This window comes from Festucalex cinctus, chromosome 21 (assembly GCF_051991245.1).
Source record: "Festucalex cinctus isolate MCC-2025b chromosome 21, RoL_Fcin_1.0, whole genome shotgun sequence".
Taxonomy (NCBI): domain Eukaryota; kingdom Metazoa; phylum Chordata; class Actinopteri; order Syngnathiformes; family Syngnathidae; genus Festucalex; species Festucalex cinctus.
This window is the reverse complement of record NC_135431.1, coordinates 11,554,927-11,573,251: the sequence shown is the minus strand read 5'-3', so window position 1 is coordinate 11,573,251 and position 18,325 is coordinate 11,554,927. Positions and strand designations below refer to the sequence as shown.

General features: G+C 38.0%; 3 protein-coding genes across 5 annotated transcripts; 2 read left to right on the top strand and 1 right to left on the bottom strand.

Moving 5' to 3' along the window:
• Nucleotides 1-110: 110 nt before the first annotated feature.
• Nucleotides 111-3,979, bottom strand: ppil6 (peptidylprolyl isomerase (cyclophilin)-like 6). The gene is made up of 9 exons (XM_077510875.1): nucleotides 3,832-3,979; nucleotides 3,467-3,546; nucleotides 3,170-3,265; nucleotides 2,796-2,975; nucleotides 2,676-2,738; nucleotides 2,458-2,605; nucleotides 872-931; nucleotides 660-795; nucleotides 111-575 (listed from the first exon to the last, which is right to left on the bottom strand). Exons 1-9 carry the CDS (start codon nucleotides 3,851-3,853, stop codon nucleotides 464-466), a joined length of 897 nt encoding a protein of 298 aa, XP_077367001.1. The 5' UTR covers nucleotides 3,854-3,979; the 3' UTR covers nucleotides 111-463.
• A 237-nt stretch (nucleotides 3,980-4,216) lies between these two features.
• gen1 (GEN1 Holliday junction 5' flap endonuclease) lies at nucleotides 4,217-17,121 on the top strand. 3 transcript variants are annotated; one of them, XM_077510622.1, is made up of 14 exons: nucleotides 4,217-4,513; nucleotides 4,693-4,885; nucleotides 5,694-5,870; nucleotides 6,680-6,790; nucleotides 6,862-6,935; nucleotides 7,014-7,099; nucleotides 7,295-7,445; nucleotides 7,777-7,813; nucleotides 7,910-7,990; nucleotides 8,200-8,330; nucleotides 8,484-8,545; nucleotides 9,479-9,616; nucleotides 11,308-12,361; nucleotides 17,036-17,121. In XM_077510622.1, exons 1-13 carry the CDS (start codon nucleotides 4,353-4,355, stop codon nucleotides 12,318-12,320), a joined length of 2,415 nt encoding a protein of 804 aa, XP_077366748.1. In that variant the 5' UTR covers nucleotides 4,217-4,352; the 3' UTR covers nucleotides 12,321-12,361; nucleotides 17,036-17,121. The 3 variants fall into 3 exon arrangements, with proteins under 3 accessions (XP_077366748.1, XP_077366749.1, XP_077366747.1); XM_077510623.1 differs by lacking the exon at nucleotides 17,036-17,121 and adding an exon at nucleotides 14,509-14,563; XM_077510621.1 differs by lacking the exon at nucleotides 17,036-17,121 and having other exon boundaries at nucleotides 11,308-12,661.
• On the top strand, nucleotides 14,520-15,386 carry msgn1 (mesogenin 1). The gene has a single exon (XM_077511405.1). The coding sequence runs from the start codon at nucleotides 14,612-14,614 to the stop codon at nucleotides 15,041-15,043; it is 432 nt and encodes a 143-aa protein (XP_077367531.1). The 5' UTR covers nucleotides 14,520-14,611; the 3' UTR covers nucleotides 15,044-15,386.
• Nucleotides 17,122-18,325: the final 1,204 nt, after the last annotated feature.

Here is an 18,325-nt window from a genome sequence, read left to right as displayed (position 1 = left end):
TTTAATTACATCGCCGCACAACAAACCAATTAAAAAAAAAAAAAAAAAAAAAGAAGACAAAAATTAATTTAAAAAAAACAGGCCAAAAAATGCCAAATGACAGAATTGTGAACCCTGGTTGACTAACAATTTAAATGAATAATCTAACAAATGTGTATTATGTACTGTATAGGGTATTTTTAATACAGATAATACAGGTTTTAATTAAACATTTCTTGTGTAACACATACACTTTAAATAATTCATAAAGGTAATTTTTTTCCTGTATATGAAATCTTGTGGGGGCAGCTCAGTGGTCTACTCATCAGAAACTCACAGTTGAGAATCTAGGTTGAATTCAGCTCTGAGGACTTCAACCAGGATTTCCTGGTTCTCTTCAGATAAGCTACTGCCACCCAAATTGTATTTATAATATTAAGAACAGAACAGTTTTATTATATTATGTATATTAAGTTTTTTTGTGTTATAGTTTAAATACACCACAGTTTACAACTGTACATTCCTTCTTGGGCCTTTGATTGGTGGTCGGGGACTCTTCTATCCTCTTGAGGACGTCGACACCCTCCACCACTTGACTAAAGTAAGCAAAAATATTTTTAATCAAACTGCATTATGCAAGGGTTTGAGATGTCGCTCATTGTTTAGTCAGGCCTACTGACCCAAATGCAACATAAGTCAAGTCCATCCACCGTGTTTGTTGCAGGGTGATGTAGAACTGGGAGCCGTTGCTGTGGGGGCCCTTGTTGGCCATTCCTAGGGTGCCTCGCTTGTTGTGAGAAAGCGCGAAGCTCTCGTCTGAAAGCAGAGATAACGTATGGGGAGTGTCAGTTAAGCAACACTGCGGATGTCATTCAACGGCTCACTGTTGTACCGTCAAATGTTGCGCCATAGATCGCCTCGCCTCCATTTCCTTTCCTTTCTGGAGTAATATCTGCAAAGAATAGCAAAAACACACAACAACGTCATTATAATGGAATATTTTCATGTAAGGTGTGGAAAAAAAAAATATCGCCAGCAGAAGATGTTAAATTAAGGTTATGTTTGCTTGTTATTGCGAATCTGTCCCATCTGATAAGCATGTCTCATGAGGAGCTTTCTCACCAAAAAACCCGAGAACTTTGAATTCCTGGTCGCGACAGTTCCTGGCCACAAGAACTTGTGAGCTGCTCAAAGGGCAATAATTCATCAAATTTGACAATTTTCTAAGATGTAAGTTAACATTTACAATTAAAAATTTCACAATGGTGCATTACAATTATGGATTTTTTTTTGTAAGTGGTTTCAAAATTATCTAAAGTTTTATTAGTATAATTTTTAAATATACGTATTAAAATTAATTATCAGATTTAACTATCATGAACTATCACATGAACAAACCCAGACAACATGTGAGAAGTGATTGGTCATTACATGTGCCCGAATGCTGCATTCGAGGAATGTGGGAAGTCGAAATTGTCCCACTCGAACTGTCCCAGTTCCGACCCCAAAGCGCTTGAGGCAAACGTAAACAACAAAAGATGGCTGATTCCAATAAATTGTTTATTGTTCTGGTTAACATAGTCATTCTAAATCATGTTGTGTTATGTGAACCCAACTTCGCAACTCGAATATCCGAGTTCAAAGGTGTGTTCCCATGCCCACTCCTTGGTATGTTATTCCGACTACCCACTTTCCTCAAATGCAACATTGTGATATCATTTGCAGTCGACAGCAATGGGCAAAATGGCTGCTCCCTGAGATGGATAGAAACGTGTGGATTTTTCTGCTTAATTCAAATGCGACAATGCAATATTAACCAGAATGCTGTGATTAGACTAGTGGGTGCGTATAGAACACACTTCCATATTGTCAAAGAATTTTTTAACAAACTTGATTTCCCCTCACTTTTACCTCATTCACTCCCTGCCATTTTCACAGAAACAATCCCGTTTGTTCTTTTATTGGATTTTGACTGATTTTCCAAGGCCCACAGAATATTGTGTCCTATTGCTATAAAAACATGGAACCTATCAAAAGAAAGATTAAAGTCTCTTCTTTCATGAGGAAAAAAAATATTTCTGTCTGCTTCTGTTTTGCAGCAATTAACATTAGAATATAGCTAAGTTTAATCAATTTTGACAAATCTATTTAGAATTGTGAGTAATTTTTTTCCAACATGGCCCTGGTTGATCTCCTTTGCGCTGCTGCCACCTGCTGGCCGTTTGTGTAATAACTACCATTTCTGCAACCATTCTTTGCAGTTGAGAGGCTGCATCAAAGCCTACTGTATGCTCTAGCATAAAAACAAACAAACAAAAAAAACGTATAAATATGTCTTTGGGACACTTAAAACATTGAAAAGAAAAAAGAAAAAACGCATTTATACGTTTTTGGGAGAAAATGAGTTAATTTGCTGTATTACTTTATGTATATTCCAAACGTTCATGCTAATACTATAGCAGGTCGGCCGTGGCGTACCTCCGCCTTGCACCCAGCCGTTGGGCACCACCCGATGAAACAGGGAGCCCTTGTAACAAAGCGGGTAGCCGCCGGTCGACTGGCCCCGCTCCCCTGTGCACAGAGCCTCAAAGTTCCATGACGTCTTTGGACAAACGTCCGAGAAGAGCTGCGTGACAGAGAACACGAGTGGTGAAGCACATTGCCATCCATTTTTTTTACAAAAGACATCAATTTACCTCAAACAACAACCTTCCCACTGGCTCTCCTCCAATCTCGATGTCCATGTAGACAAACCTGTGCTGAATAGGAAACAAAACTGTTTATTTTTAATAAGGATTGCTAGATGCTAGACTTGCCTTAGTTGCACGGAGATGTTTCAGGTAATGCTCGTCCACGTAGGAATCCTGTGGCTCGTCACACGTGAAGGCCCACTGGTCCTTTGCCCAGGCGGCGAGCGCAACGTCGTCCCCGATGAACTGTTCGTCCACAAAGCACATGACGCCGCTGGAGAACTGCCACACTTCGCCACGCATTTCCTTTAGTCACACAAGGACGTCAGTTCTATTTATAGGTCATTTCGGATATACGTGAAATTGAATACATCTTCTATATAGCACTTGTCTCAGATATGCTAAGATAAGTGCTCCGATATGCTTTTTTTTTTTTTTTTTTTTAGCCAGTGCTAAAAATAATACAAAATACATCACAATTGTTTATTTTATCAACTTACCTTTTTCTGGTTGTCCAGAAATGCATGCCAGTCAAATTCAAGTAATGCAACAATTTCTGGTTCCATAAATTCACGAGGAAACTTCTGTTTTAGTCCCTGTTTTGTCCACACACAAAAAAAAAATCACATGAGAACATCCATCCAACGTTTTTCCTGTATTCTGGAGCCTAGTCCAGCTGACTTTGGGTGAGAGGCCGGGTACACCGTGGACTAGTCACCAGCATCGCAGGACACATAGACAAACAATTCACGCAATTCATCTTCAGTGAACCTAAACTTCTGCACCCTGTTGCATACCTCAGTGATGCTCTTGGCAGTATGAAAATGTAGTTCCTTAATCAAGCCCACTATTTTGATGAGCAACTTTGGTTCCACTCCTGAAAAATAAATAAGAAGATTACTGTTAATGTTTAATTGTGTTCACTGACACATTATTGTTTTAAGATTACAGTTATCACTTCAGAAATTGCACGATAATAACCTAAAGTAAAAGATAGGCCATACAATTATATTTTTGTTTTGTACTTATATTTTAAGTATGTTCATTTCGTGTGTTGTATTACAATAATGCATTCTATTAATGGTATACATGCACAAATTCAAGTTGGTAAGAGTCAGCAACACGACAAAAAAACTTGTAAATCGTTACAGTTTTCACTAACCGTTCGTAAGTGAAGCATCCATTTTTGATGTTGGTGGTCTTTTTGTTCATCAAGCTATCTGAATTTCGGAGTTCATAGAGTGCTTAAATTTAATCTTTCCCCCAGAATTGATAAAAATACAGCGGAAAAACAATAAGCTTGTATCCACGGCAACAAGCTTTTGGTTGCGCTTGAATATGACGTCATATTACCGCGCCCATGGCAACGTCCAGCTTCGTTCAATGGACCTCTAGTTGTCAGGTTTACATCTCAGTAATCTTCTTATCGTCGAATTTAACTATTCATAATATATTTTTATGGCTACTAATTTGTAGAAGTTTCAATAAAAATCTTTTCCCCACAAATCTTACGGGATAGGTGACACAAGGGATGTGGATAGGTCAGATTGTAAGCGAATTGGATCGCAGCCCCAGAGGCGCCCATGTTTGAAAAACACTGACTCCATTATTGTTGTCTTATGAGTCGCGTCACTGTCATTTTTTCGCTCATTTACAGCATATAAAGCACACAATAGCGTGGCAATGGGTGTACACGACTTATGGTCTATTCTCGAACCTGTTCGAGAGTCGGTGCCGCTCTACAGTTTGAACGGGAAGACGTTGGCGGTCGACCTCAGTTTGTGGGTTTGCGAGGCCCAGCATGTGCAAGCAATGATGGGCAGAGTTACGAAGCCCCATCTGAGGTAATACTATACGTTCTTAAAAATATTTCTGTTACGTTAATGGTGGAAAAAGTTGTGAATCTCATTTTTTAACAGCACAAAAACCTGGCATTTGATCACGGTATATTTGGACTTTTTTATTTAAAAAAAAAAAAAAATATTCACTGTATGCAGCTAACTAAATTAACCATAATACACAGGAATCTATTTTTCCGGGTGTCGTCCCTCATTCTAATGGGGGTGAAGCTGGTGTTCGTCATGGAAGGAGAGGCCCCTAAACTGAAAGCAGAGACCATGAGCCAGAGGACTGCAAACCGATTTGGAGGACCTAAAAAAGCACCTAAATCCTCCACTAGCACCAGCAGAGGGCGCTTTAATGCAGTTCTCAGAGAGGTTGGTTTGCTAAATTGTAAACATTGTCGTCGTGTAAGCCAGGGGTGTGCAAACTTTTTCATTTGAGGGCCACATACAGAAAATCAGAAGGACGCAAGGGCCACATAATGTTATGAAGAGAAATTGTGTAGTAATAAAAATTGTACAAATAATTTGTTTGCGCTTTTGCATATTTAGAAAAATGCTCCAGTATATAAATAAATTTATTTGTAATATGGCAGTAGAGTTATTATAGTTTAGGAATTTTTCATTTTAGTTTTTATTTAGTTTGGAGTTGTTTTTTTTGTTTTTTTTTTGTTTTTTTTTTAGTTTTAATTAGTTTTCAGGGTAGTTCTGTTAGTGCTTTTATTAGTTTTAGTTCTTTAATAAATGCTTAGTTTTAGTTTAGTTAGTTTCAGTATTAATTTTAGTTTTTTTGTTTTTTTTAATGTGTATTACTTGTGCGCAGTATTTTTTATTTTGTTTGTTTTATTTTAGTTAGTTTTATAATCATAAAATGTAGTTTCAGTTAGTTTTCTTTTTTAAAAAACCATCTTCGTTTTTATTTTATTTTGTTAACAAAATTGTTTGTTTGTTTTTTCATTAGTGAACTAAAATAAACTTTAATAATATGTGTTTTTCGACACCCTCCCTTCTTAATTTGACCATCTCCAAACATTTTTGTTTTTATTTTATTTGAACAGAGTCAAATGCCATTTTTAGCATGTGTCTCGGGCCACTAAAAAGTGGACGGCGGGACACAAATGGCCCCCGGGCCGTAGTTTGGACACCACTGGTGTAAACATCACATTGTCATTTCTGTTTGCAGTGTGCGGAGATGCTTGACTACCTGGGAGTGCCGTGGGTGGTCGCTGCAGGCGAGGCCGAGGCCATGTGTGCATACATGGACTCACACAATCTCGTGGATGGTTGCATCACCAATGATGGCGATGTGTTCTTGTACGGAGCACGGACCGTCTATAGAAACTTTAATATGAACTCTAAAGTATGTATCATGAGCTCTCTTGTGAGTAATATGTTTGACTGAGATGCAAAATTATAGATTAGGAGTTTCCACAATATTATAATTACTATTTGGCATACGATGCACTTGAATGTGCTGATTTAGATGGAAAAATCTTACTTACTTACGTAAGTAGAATTTCATACTGTCAAAATTTATTTTCACCGTATTAGATAGACCAGCACAATCTAATGAGATCCAAAAATTATTAGTTTAGGTAATTTAAGTTTATTATGTAAACTAGGGGTGTGAATTGCCTAGTACCTGACGATTCGATTCGTATCACGATTCATAGGTCACGATTCAATTCGATACCAATTAATCCCGATACGAATTTATAAGTCCATTGTTGCGATTTTTTCTGATTTAAATTTAGAAAATACTAATCAGTAAACTTGTAGAGTGTAAGATTTGTATGAAAATGTATTATTTATTTATCTGAAACTTCAGTCTTATACAGGTTGAAATCTGTTTCATGTTTGAGCAGCATTAAAATAAAATATTAAGTCTTAATGTTCCATTAATATAACATTCTTCCATGCTTAAGGTGTAAACCCAAAGTCCTAAGACGTTTTGGTGAATATTTTTCCTTCAAAAATGGATACTTAAAAATCGATTGGGCCGCCTATTGAATCGATTCGAGAATTGCGCGATGTAATATAGCGATATATTGCCGAATCGATTTTTTTTAACACCCCTAATGTAAAGGCACAACAGTAATTTGGAGTTAATCTTAAATTCATAATATTTTAAATTAATTTTAATTTACCTGTATTTGCATTTGCTTACAGGACCCCCAGGTGGACTGCTACAAGACCTCCCGTGTCCAAACCGAGCTGTGCCTGTCCAGAGAGAATCTTGTCGGTCTGGCAATCCTGCTTGGATGCGACTACATTCCCAAGGTATGTACAATCCTACCTAAACAAAGCACGCATGACTTCTGTTCCGTTAACGCGCGTCTTTTTTCCCTAAGGGAGTCCCAGGTGTCGGTAAAGAACAAGCTCTCAAGCTGATCCAGACCATTAAAGGGCAAACACTTCTGCAGAGGTAGAATTAAAAACCAGCGCCGCTGCGTATGAAGACGACAGAGTGGTGCGATGACGTCGCATGTGCTGATTCTATCAGGTTCATGCGGTGGAAGGATGAGGCGGCGTGCGTGTCTCAGGGAGTCGCGAAGAAGCTTCCCCACTGCCACATATGTCGACATCCAGGTGAGTGAGCTTTGAACTCGCACCTCCGTTTGGAGCCCAGATAAGAGTCGGTACGTGTCTCAAATATGTGTATTGAGTCAAAATGCAGCCAGAAGCTCAGAAAAATCCCATCATTCACAAAACATTATTGCTACCCGTATTTCCACTTTTTCTACATTACCATGTAATCACATTTGTGTGTGTGTTTTTTTTAAGGCTCCAACAAAGCACACGAACGCAGCGGCTGCATGCTTTGTGATAGTCAGCGATTCTGCCAACCTCAAGATTTTGACTACCAATGTCCATGTGATTGGCACCACTCAGAACGGACCCGCCAGGCCCGGTCCATAGAGGAAAATATAAAAAAGTATGTCTGTCTTAGCATAAATACTTCATATTTATTGTATATATTGTTTAAGCTCCCATGCTTTTTATTTGTACATGGAAACACCAGAAAAATATTTGAGCTTGCTGACAAGGTGGACTTTTTTTTAATTTTTATATTAATTGATGTTTCACTATGGCAGTGGACATGTAAGCTTGTCAACATCCGACTACAAACACAATATCGTCATGAAAATAGAACATTATCAGAATAAATGTTGTGAACAATAGAATCATGTTAAAAAAAAACACTTATTACACACTGTAGTTAGCACAGCTGTTTTATTGTTGTTGTTTTTTTTTTGTCATTTCAGGAAAACACTGGCAAATCAGCAGTACCCGTTTACAGAGGTACAGCTGTTGCGTTACGCCTCGTTTGGTTTTATTTTGGAACAGCTGTTGAATTGGTGCGTTTGAGCACGTCGTTCATTCTCAATTTCCCCGCAGATTATTAACGAGTTCCTGCTATCCAAGGATAAACCTGTCGAGAACTTCAAGAGAAGGCAGCCGAATATGCTATTAATGCAGGTAATGTGTTTTATGTTCATATTTATGAGGTTCCCCATATTTATTATTTTATTTTATTTTATTTGTGGGGCTTTTTATAACTATTCTTCTGAGATTTAGTTTGTTTTTAGAATTGCCTAGCTGCCAGATTCAATTTGTTCTTGAGCCCACCGGCTGCTCTACATCATTTGGTTCTTTTCCCAGATTGTTTATTTTCATTTTCCCCATAGAAATTTGCTCTTGACAAGATGGAGTGGCCAAAGCACTACACCAGTCAAAAGGTTTTAGTTCTGATGACCTACACGGAGCTGATGAACAGAAAGTATGGCAGAATTACATCATCGCAAATCAAGCCCATCCGGTAGTTGTTTTTCATTTGGATTCATTTAAGAATGAATAATATATTTAATTACATTTATATTTACCGGAAGTATTATTATTTCATATTATGCATACAAATATTTTCATGTGGATTTTTCATTTTACAATCTTTTGTTTCTCTCCTACAAAAAAGGATATTGAAACAACGCGTGAGGAATTCAGTTTCCTGCTTCGAAGTAATCTGGAGCACACCAGGCAAGTTTCAATGCACACACAAACGGTGAAAAAAACATCCTATGGTCTTGAGTGGCAGGCCTGCTGCGTGGAGCAGAGGTGAGGTTGGGGTGCGGGGGCGTACGGGGGTCCTGGGGGTTGTTAGTGACTGGCTGTGAGGTGCGCTTCAGAGGTGGTAGATCGCTCACAACAACCGCTAGGTGCTAAACTGGCTTCCTCCTTGTGCTGGGCAATCTGTCATAGCCAAGTCTAGCTTACTAACAAGCCCATCTTCTACCATTTAAACCTGACAAAAAAAACAAATAAATTTCATGTCTTATCGTTTTTATTGTGATTTTTAAGAATCTGGTATTCTAAAATGCATTTTGTGTTTGAGGCATGTTCATATTTATCACAAAGCCCTTTTCCTACATTCTGATATTCAGTCATGCGGTCTGATGAGTCTGCTAATTTTAGCAATGAATCTTTTTACAAGCTTCACAAAAAATAAATCACGTAAAAATACTTTTTAAAAATGAGAAAAAAACTGCATAAAATATTTTTTAATAGTTGTTTTATTTTTATAAAAAGGAGAAATGCAGGGAAAAAAAGCAACAAAAAAAATAATATAAATACATACCGGTAATTATATATTGTACTTTGTTTGAATTTTAACTGAAGGGCATAGGCAGAAACTGATTTAATGATAAAAGTTGGATTCTGCTTTCTGTAATTGGATCTGAGGTTACTTAATTTTCCTTATTTATCAAATAATTTTAATTACTGGGGTTCCTACTAGTGCTTACAATTCTTAAAAAGTGTTTGAATTTGAACTTGGAAATCTGAATTTGTGAAAATGTGTACCAATGAATATTGAGTCCCTCTATAATGAGCAAAAATCTTACTTTATTGAATATTTAAAAGCAAAATAAGGTGTTGAAACAAATTATCTTTTTTTTTGTGCGTACCCTGCAGATCATTACGTGTTTCCAGAGGATCGGCTAGCCGAGGATCAGCACGAGGTGACCTCGGTGGAGGAGGAGAGCATCTTCCGTGTGGCCTTCCCAGAAATGGTGGAGAGCTACCTGAGGGATAAAGAGAACAAGACAAAAAGTAAAATGACACTGGTGTTTAATTTATGGGCCAGATATGTACAATATATTGCTACCCATGCATGACATCCCTTCCATATTAAGCCCCACCCACCTCCTCCATAGCCAGACGTGCCAAGTTCTTCCCATGCCGAGCCGACGAGATGTCCTGATCAAAGGCACGCCGAGCGTTGTTTTGTTTTTGCAAGCGAGGCCGTTACGGCTGCGCCGACACCCGGACATGTTAGTTTGACAGCTCGGCCGGCGCACATCAAAGGCTCAGAAGGAGCCGTGAGGTGTCTCCAGGTCTCTCTGTCTCCCTCTGACAGGGTTGGGCTTCACCTTGCGCTGTAACACGGGGCAGAGGGCTTCACTTCCTCATGTGGAGGAGACTTGGCATCACACATTGAAAATTAGTTGTAGAAAGGTAGAATGATCTGTAAATGCAGATTATTGAGCCAAAGCACATATTTTACTTTACAAAAAAAAAAAAAATCACAAGGCACATCACCATGAAAAAAATGCTGGCCATCAAGTGAAATCATGTCAGTATACATTAGGGGTGGGAACCTCTGGGTACCTCACGATACGATACGCGATACAAGGCTCACGATAACAATGATCTCACGATATGACGATAATCTACAATAAAACTAAGCATAAAATAATAATATAAATAAATAAAAATAAAATCGATAATAAAATTAAATAAATAAATAATAATAAAAATACCAACTAATTCATAATATAATAATAATAAAAATAATATACATATATATAATATAAGATACATATAAATAAAAAACAAAAAGAATAATAAAACTAAGCTCGTGTGCCTTCTTCGTCTGAAGACTAACGTCCATTTCCCCGCCTCTCTTATGAGGCGCTCCTCCTAGTGGCCCATCAAGTAATTGCGCAATAAATAATGAACATTTACTGTTATAGTGGCTGAATATTAACTACAAATATCGAGATACTTACGTAGGCGTATAGATAATCTATCGGGAGACAAAGTATCACGATTTAACACGATATCGATATATCGTCACACTCCTATTATACATTGATAAATAAACAAAAATGAGTGCTTTTAAATGAAAGCTGAAAGTCTACAATTTAGGGATGGCACCAATATTGGGCAGTTTGACGAATATCGGTATATATTAGGGACAAATATCGGCTTTTTCAAAATCTGACGCCTGATAAATGTAAAGCTAAAACCATTTTAACCTCTGCGAACTATTATTATTTTTAATTATTTTTAGTTAAAACCTTATGAGATGCTGCTGACCCTGGGAACCTTTGGAACCTTTTGTTTTTGTTTGACATTAAAACAAAGAAATGTGAACATTTAAGATTTCTGGATTTTTTTTTTTTTTTTTTTTAATTTTGAAAAAAAAACAAAAAACAGATCTATTGTATTGACTTTTTTAGGTGTCCATTTAACTAATTAAAACGTACTGATAATACTGGGAGCTCCCTGAACATTTATTTTTTTTTTTTAGAAATTATAAATGAAGTACATTGTCCAAGATTAAAAAAAAAAAACGAATAAAACTTCTACATTTTGAAAAGTCTGAAAAATTGTTCAATAATCATTAATGCTTTAAAACATTACAACAAAGTCAAGTTTGGCATTTGTATTCTAAAAAAGATTGACACCAATATGTACACATTTTTGTTTTGGCTAACATGTCTCTGTTCCTCTTTCAGAGAAAAAAACGAAGAGCAAAAAGGAGAAGATAACGGTTAAAGCCGATGATGTTTCAAACCTCCTAGCGCAGATGACTCTTCGGACCACCCAAACACAGCCAGCCATCCTTCCAAACCCACAGGAAGTGCTGCTTTCAGACACCCCCGCAAACCATAAACCGCTTCAGCGGCTCGCCGAAAACCGTCCCGGTTCCATCTCGGCCGCTATCGACGCCCTCCATCTTAGTGACATCGACTGGGACGCGTCGTCCTTCACTGCCACTCCGCCGTCTCAAACGGCTCCAAAATGCCCGCCGCAGTCTGTCGCGAGTGATGCTGAGCTGAAATCTACTAAAGAGCAAGACCGCATTGCTGATCCAGAGCGCTGTTTCACTGATTATCCTCTGAAGGACAGGCTGCTCATGAGAAACACAGCCCCAACAATGGAAGCACGAAACGATGTCTCCAAACAACCAAACCTCCTCGTACCAATTTTCAAACCCATAGCGCACCCTCATAAAGGAACTCCAGCTGCACAAAGCCAGACAAAGTCGGAACATAAGCCTCCTCACGCGTACACATTTGTCAAAGTAGCAGCCGCCAAAGTGCAACGATGCCACTCGGAACCAGTTCAGGTGGAAAATGACAGAAAGATGACCATCAAGAAGAGCGTGTGCGTGAGCGTGTGTTCATCCAGTGAGGATAGCGATGCGGAGAATCGGCAAATCGGGCCTCGAAGAACCACCAAGAGCAAGCACGCATACAAGTCCAATGGACAGATCCTGTTAGACCGTCCGAAACCTGTTTGTAGACCACTGAAACCTACCACTGAGAGTATTATGCCCCAACGTATGCAGAGTGGAGGTAATGTCACAAAGCTGAAAAGCAAGACTCAGGTAGAACCCGTTATCAACGACGTGTTCCCTCCCACCCCGGCGTCCCCCATCAATGAGTTAGATAGCGACGATTCCGTCATTTGCGGGGACAGTCCTCTGCCGCTGGCAGAGAGAGTCCGGCTCAAGTTCTTCAAGTGAGAAGCAGGAAGAAAAACATTTCGAAATTCATCATGATGAAGGTACTGTATCTCGTTAATACGCAACCACAATTTTCAGCACACTACAAAAAATTCCATACATACTCTATCTAAAGCTGCATATTTTTATTTTTGGTGGGTGTTGAACGTTATCTTTGTCTTGTGTTGTAACGTGTTAATGCATTTTAAAAAACGGCAAAAAACTGTCATTTATTTTATGTTTATTTTTATTATAATCGGGCAGCTATCATAAGTTTCACTTCTTTCCATCCACTTTTATTTCTTTTCAGAATCAAATAAAAATGTTCAATTGAATTGAAAAAAAAATGGAATACAATCTTGTTTTTGCCAATTTTGAAAGCGTTATATATTTAATCAGTCAATTAAGGCCCTAAGTTGCAATTTTCCAACAAAATGAAATGAAATTGGGTCATAAATTAATCTCTGTTCATTAGCGCTCGCCGCTTACCCTCACTTGAGTTTCAAGTAAACTGGAATATATACCTGCAGAACCCTTCACCAACCAATTGCAGATATATGGAACAACCATGAGGACTTACATTCACACATAAGGGCAATTTAGAGTCTTTTATGAAGCTATAGCATATTTTTGGAAAGTGAGAATACATGTAGAACGTGCAAAGCAAGTATTCAAACCCCTAAAATTAGAACTGTCAGGTGTATGTGCTAACAAGTCCACCATGCCGCCCAATTAACAAACAAAAAAATCGCCAAAATTGTGATCCAGCACTTCAAATCTCGACTCACAATAATTTGTCACTATATTAAAAATAAAAATAAAGCATTTTTATATCTTAAGTCCATTGAAACACACACACACACTACCCGAGCTGTCGTTTTTACAGCTCTGCTGTTGGTCCCCTTGATCATGAGTGAGGCCTTAAACACCTTTTCAGACATGAAAAGGTCTGGCAGGAGCTTGGTGACAGCTGCATCCTCTTACCCAAATAACTCCACCACACCAGCTTGTGTCCACCCATGCTCTTATTTTTATGTATTTGTCGTATTAAAGGCTTAAAACACCCAAAGTGCTTGAAGAAATGAGGAGGCGAATACAAATAAACACTCAAAACAAATAATGGCTTGCTGTCAAGTAAATTTATTATTATTATTATTATTAGTATTAGTATTAGTATTATTATTATTTGGTTACATTATTTTGCAGCATGAGTGAGACAATATATTATAAAATTTGTAGTGTGGTGTAGTTAGAATTTTCTAAATTGTTTTGGTTTGTTTTTTGAAGCATTCTAAATAAATAGGTTCAACACAACAGTTTTTGATGTACTTTTTGAAATATCACATTTTTAATGAAGTCAGATTTGAAATATTGCTGTTTTTGCAGGTATTTTTGTTACACGTTGCTCAGCTTTATGTGAGCAGCATTTAAAATAATTTAATTATCATTCAAAATCAACATCTCATTTTGAGTTTTTACCTGTTTTTGTAAGTGCACAATCAAAAGCCTATAAAGTTCAATTCGGTAAATGCAATCATTTATTGCAATTTTTTCACTGTGTAGAAGAAGAATGATTCTTTATTTATTAAATTATTTAGTTAGTACAAGTATTTTCATATTTTAATTATTAATGGACAATTAGGGAGTTTTTCTTTTTTAATTTATACTTCCTATTTAAGTGTTGCATTTTTTTTTTTTTAGAAGGCCTATATTTTATTTTATTTTTTTGTATTATGGTTGTAGAGCTACATTCTTAAAGTGCATTAATAGCTGAAAAGCAATTATTTCATTTTCACATTTTAATTAATAGACCAGTTGCTATTTTTCCCCAATTTGATCTGATCTTCTCAGCGTGCACATTTTTTTTTAAATCATTGTTGTATTGTTTTGTCCTCACATTTTATACAATTTTCTATCGTTTTAATTAGACTCCAGCAGAACTACCGGCACTATTTTGCCTCCAAATGTTCTTTCTGGTGGTCTCGCGCGGGCCTGCCCTTCATTAGGCAGATCACATCAAACTGATAATTGTCGCCATGCAGACTTTAAAGGCTCATCTCCCACAAAGGGAATCTAATTATTTGTCTTTCTGTCGCATTATCCGCCTATTTAACCTTATTCGCACCTGGGTGAGAACGAACGACGTCCTTCGCGAAGGTCGCATTTTGCCACTTGTGCTTCGCTTTGAACTCGTTTTTTTCCGCCTCAGCTGTGAACCCATAAACCTCCGGAGATGCGTCCACGTATAAAAACGTCATCTCCTCGGAGAAACCCGTCTGCTGTCATCATCTCTGGATGCGATTTTCCTCAACATGGACCTCGATGTTGCAACGTCCGAAATCCTACAAGACTGGAAGGTCGGCGAACAGCTCCATTCCTCCGGCTCCTCCCCGGAGTCCAATTCATCTTCCTCCGTGGACTCCGTGTGCTCCTCGCCGGAGATGTTCTACTCCGGCAACATCTCTACTCCGGAGATCGCCTACGACTTTCCAGGGCGGGATCCCCGCTGCGGCTCCAAGGCGCCCAGGACGCTCGGCAAGGCCAAGATGTCCACCAAGAGGCGCGTCAAGGCGAGCGAGAGGGAGAAGATGAGGATGAGGAGTCTGGCCGAGGCTCTGCACCAGCTCCGGGACTACCTGCCGCCGGACTACACCAAGAGGGGCCAACCTCTGACCAAAATACAAACCCTGAAGTACACCATCGAGTATATAAACAAGCTCTCGGACATTTTGAGCCATGCGTAAAAGTCACCATTTTACGCACTCATGCGTAAATGTCATGAAGCATGAGTTCATGCTCATCTTTGGACATTTTTTTTTTTCAAGCTAAACTGCTTCAAATGTTTATAATTGTGTTTGGATTTATTACATACCTTTGCCATTTTATTGATGTAAATATTGTTGAAGGGTACTTGTTTTGTATATGGGGACACAATTAGAAAAAAATAGTTGGGCGACATTTTGTATCTTGTTTTATTCGTGTGTTGTGTAGACTATTTTGGAAAAAAAAGTAGCTGCTAAAATTTGTGTTTAATAGCTATCAGTGCATGGTCTTGCTGAAAAAAAAATAAACATTTCGTAAACTTGATTTGTTGTTGTCGTTTCATAACGTTCTGCTATGACTGTAATTTGAACCAATCATAATGTCAGAATACCGAGACGATAAGATTAATGTCCAATCACGTTTTAAGAATAATCACAGGTAGGTGTGTCTAGGTTGCCGAGTTGCGAAAACGGCTGCTAAATTTGGTTAACTTGAGATCGTTTGGAAAAATACAATATGGTTTACCCATCCAAACATTCATATTATCAGAAAACTGAAACAGGAAGTGCAGTATTCAATCACGTTTAAGAATTATTTCAGGTAGGCGTGTCTGTTTCCGTCAGCCAATCAAAAAAATTCGCTTGAAGCTGCCTTCCATGCCTTCTTTTTCTAATCAGTGTTTAATACTTTTGATCCTCACCAAAAGGCACACTTTTTACATGTTGCCTTTGTAGACTAGAAAGTGTTTTTTAATATAATGTAAAATGTCAGTGAGCAATTTTTGTGTGTGTGTGTGTGTCACAGTTTTAGCCATATTCACATTTACCTTTTGATAACATTTCAGAGAATTCTTGAAATGATTATTCCATACACCTTAACGTGGCGGAAAATGCTTCACTGTTTTGTATAGTCAACCTGCCTCGGACAGTGAGTGGTTCTTTAACTTTATACACCAAGTACCACCAATTTTAGCTCTCCTAGTGCCACCATCATGAACTAAATATTAAACTGCTACCTGTAGCAGGGTTAATAAAAACGACAAGTACATTGACTATTATCGTAAGCCAGTTTGACCTGAATGTTATTTAAAATATAGATATATACTTAAGTCATGGTTCAATTAAAATGTATTGCTCATAAAAGTAAAATAAATGAATTGTTGAGTTGAATTCTTTAACTGTAGTTGCTTGTACTTCCCATGGGGCGCTACTTTGATTTTTGTGGGACTGGTTCAAGACTGCTAAAAAAGAAAACGTGCTAGAATCGGTGAGTTCATGCATGTTGCTGACCCCTAAATTGGCCATTGTTGTCGTCATTTGGCGAAAGAATAATCATTAACACAGAAGGCCTGGTGCTTAGGATCTAATGAGTCATTGGCCTTGAGAAATACACATCAGATCAGCATGGCCACACACGAATGACAATGCAGTTCAATCAACATCGCCCCTACAACGTCTGTGGAACATCGGAGAAAAGTTAAGACTTGATTTCACACCTAGCAATAGATTCATATACATTGCAAAGTTTGTTGTAATGCTAACAATAACTTGTAGGCTAAATTTCCTAACAAATGACACAAGCACCATGTGTCACCTTTAGCGCTGTTTAACCGTTACAAGTATTGATAAAAATCAATAAATTAGATTTGCCCTGAAAACTTAATTTAATTAAGTAGTTGAAGTAAAAAAAGTAAAACTCTTATACTTGTTCTGTACACAAAGTAAAATATTTTAGGATTTTTTTTACAGATATAATTTTGATAGATCTATGCCAATTCCAGGCCAATTTAGAGTGCCTCGTTGTCTGCTGTGAGTGCATGGAAAGCAGAAAATTAACAAAATCTCAAAGGTGTCTGGTCGCTTTAGAGTGCCTCATTGTACGTCCCGGAAAATTAAGCCCACTAGAGGTTTTCCTAAGCCAGTGAAGAAGGTGCTCGTTTTAGTTTACACTAATATTCATGTGAATCTTTTCAGATGGATGGCGACACAAAAGAAAGGCCGACTGATGTTTCCAAAACTTCGAAGTGTGGTTCTGGCAGTGGCAGACAGCCCTTCACGCAAAAATAAATTCAGGTTGCTATGATGGTACTTCACTTCTGCTTGGTCTTCAAGATCGTATACTGTATTGTTTAGTTTCTCATAGTTTATCTGCTCGCCGCAGGGGTCAAAGCTTCTGAGGCCGCGATCGAGGGGGTCGGATGAGTCGAGGTGGAGGACGGGGCATGAAAGTCAATGGCTCGCCTTTCCTTGGGAGAGGTCCAATCAATGATGGAGCAATGGACTCTCCCCCATGAGGTAAAAGACGCTATTAAGTGCTACATAAGAGTACTGTAATTCTCAGTTTTTAAGCCATTGACTTTAAACATAATAATACAGACACAAATCGCTTGAGAGGCGTCATCCTCGGACCCGGCCCGCTGTGTCACTTCTCCCCCACAGCTGGGATAGGGTAAGACAATTTGACCTTTTCTCGTAACCAGGGATTTGGCCATTTATAGGTAAACAGGGGGAGCCTATTTTCATATTTATTTTTTTTAAATATCGTTTTTTATTTTTTTATTTTTTTTGTTAATTTAGATTTTTTATTTCCAATTATATATATTTTTTGTATTTAATTTTTTAAATACGTTTTTATATCAGTATTTTATTTATTTATTATTTTGGTATTTTTGGTCCGCCATAACTACATCCAACTATCCCCCCCCCCCCCCCCCCCCCCCCCAATCTATCATATCTATCAAAACAACATAGGGAGATTGCCAGAAAGAACATCGTGTATGGATCCATCAATACAAATATGATTTAACCTCACAAAAGTGAAATATCGATCAATAATAGAATTACAAAAGCATCAATAATAAAGAATTACAGAAATATATAAAAAAAAAAAAAAAAAAAAAAACGATGGAGGAAAAACAATTCGACCATAGATAACTATAGCCAACAGACGTACTAGTTGAAATTCAGCTGCTCTTATCAGAGTGCGCCTCCTACTGACCAAAGTCTAGATTCCAATGCTTGTGATTTGATCTTTCTTGCACAGCTACTATAATGGGCCAGTGTCTCCTCCACCACCAGCCTAGCAGAAGCTACAGGTGGCTGCTATTTTTTAACGTCCCCCCCCCCCCTTAAAAGAAAAAGGTGCAGTGGACAAAAAAACATGATGGATTTACGTAACAGTGAACTCTGCTCACAGGAAAGGCCACAGGTCCTGTTGCAATTGCAAATAATCCCAAATCGATCATATGCATTATGCAAACATCA

Excerpts from the sequence above, each read along its gene's own strand:
- ppil6 (XM_077510875.1), bottom strand. The coding sequence starts at position 3,853 with ATGGATGCTTCACTTACGAACG. Across the intron at positions 2,976-3,169 it reads TTCTGGACAACCAGAAAAAG|GAAATGCGTGGCGAAGTGTG; the intron begins GTAAGTTGATAA and ends GTGTGACTAAAG. Across the intron at positions 2,739-2,795 it reads AACATCTCCGTGCAACTAAG|CACAGGTTTGTCTACATGGA; the intron begins GCAAGTCTAGCA and ends TTTCCTATTCAG.
- gen1 (XM_077510622.1), top strand. The coding sequence starts at position 4,353 with ATGGGTGTACACGACTTATGGTCTATTCTCGAACCTGTTCGAGAGTCG. Across the intron at positions 7,100-7,294 it reads CCACATATGTCGACATCCAG|GCTCCAACAAAGCACACGAA; the intron begins GTGAGTGAGCTT and ends GTTTTTTTTAAG. Across the intron at positions 8,546-9,478 it reads AGTAATCTGGAGCACACCAG|ATCATTACGTGTTTCCAGAG; the intron begins GCAAGTTTCAAT and ends CGTACCCTGCAG.
- msgn1 (XM_077511405.1), top strand. The coding sequence starts at position 14,612 with ATGGACCTCGATGTTGCAACGTCCGAAATCCTACAAGACTGGAAGGTC.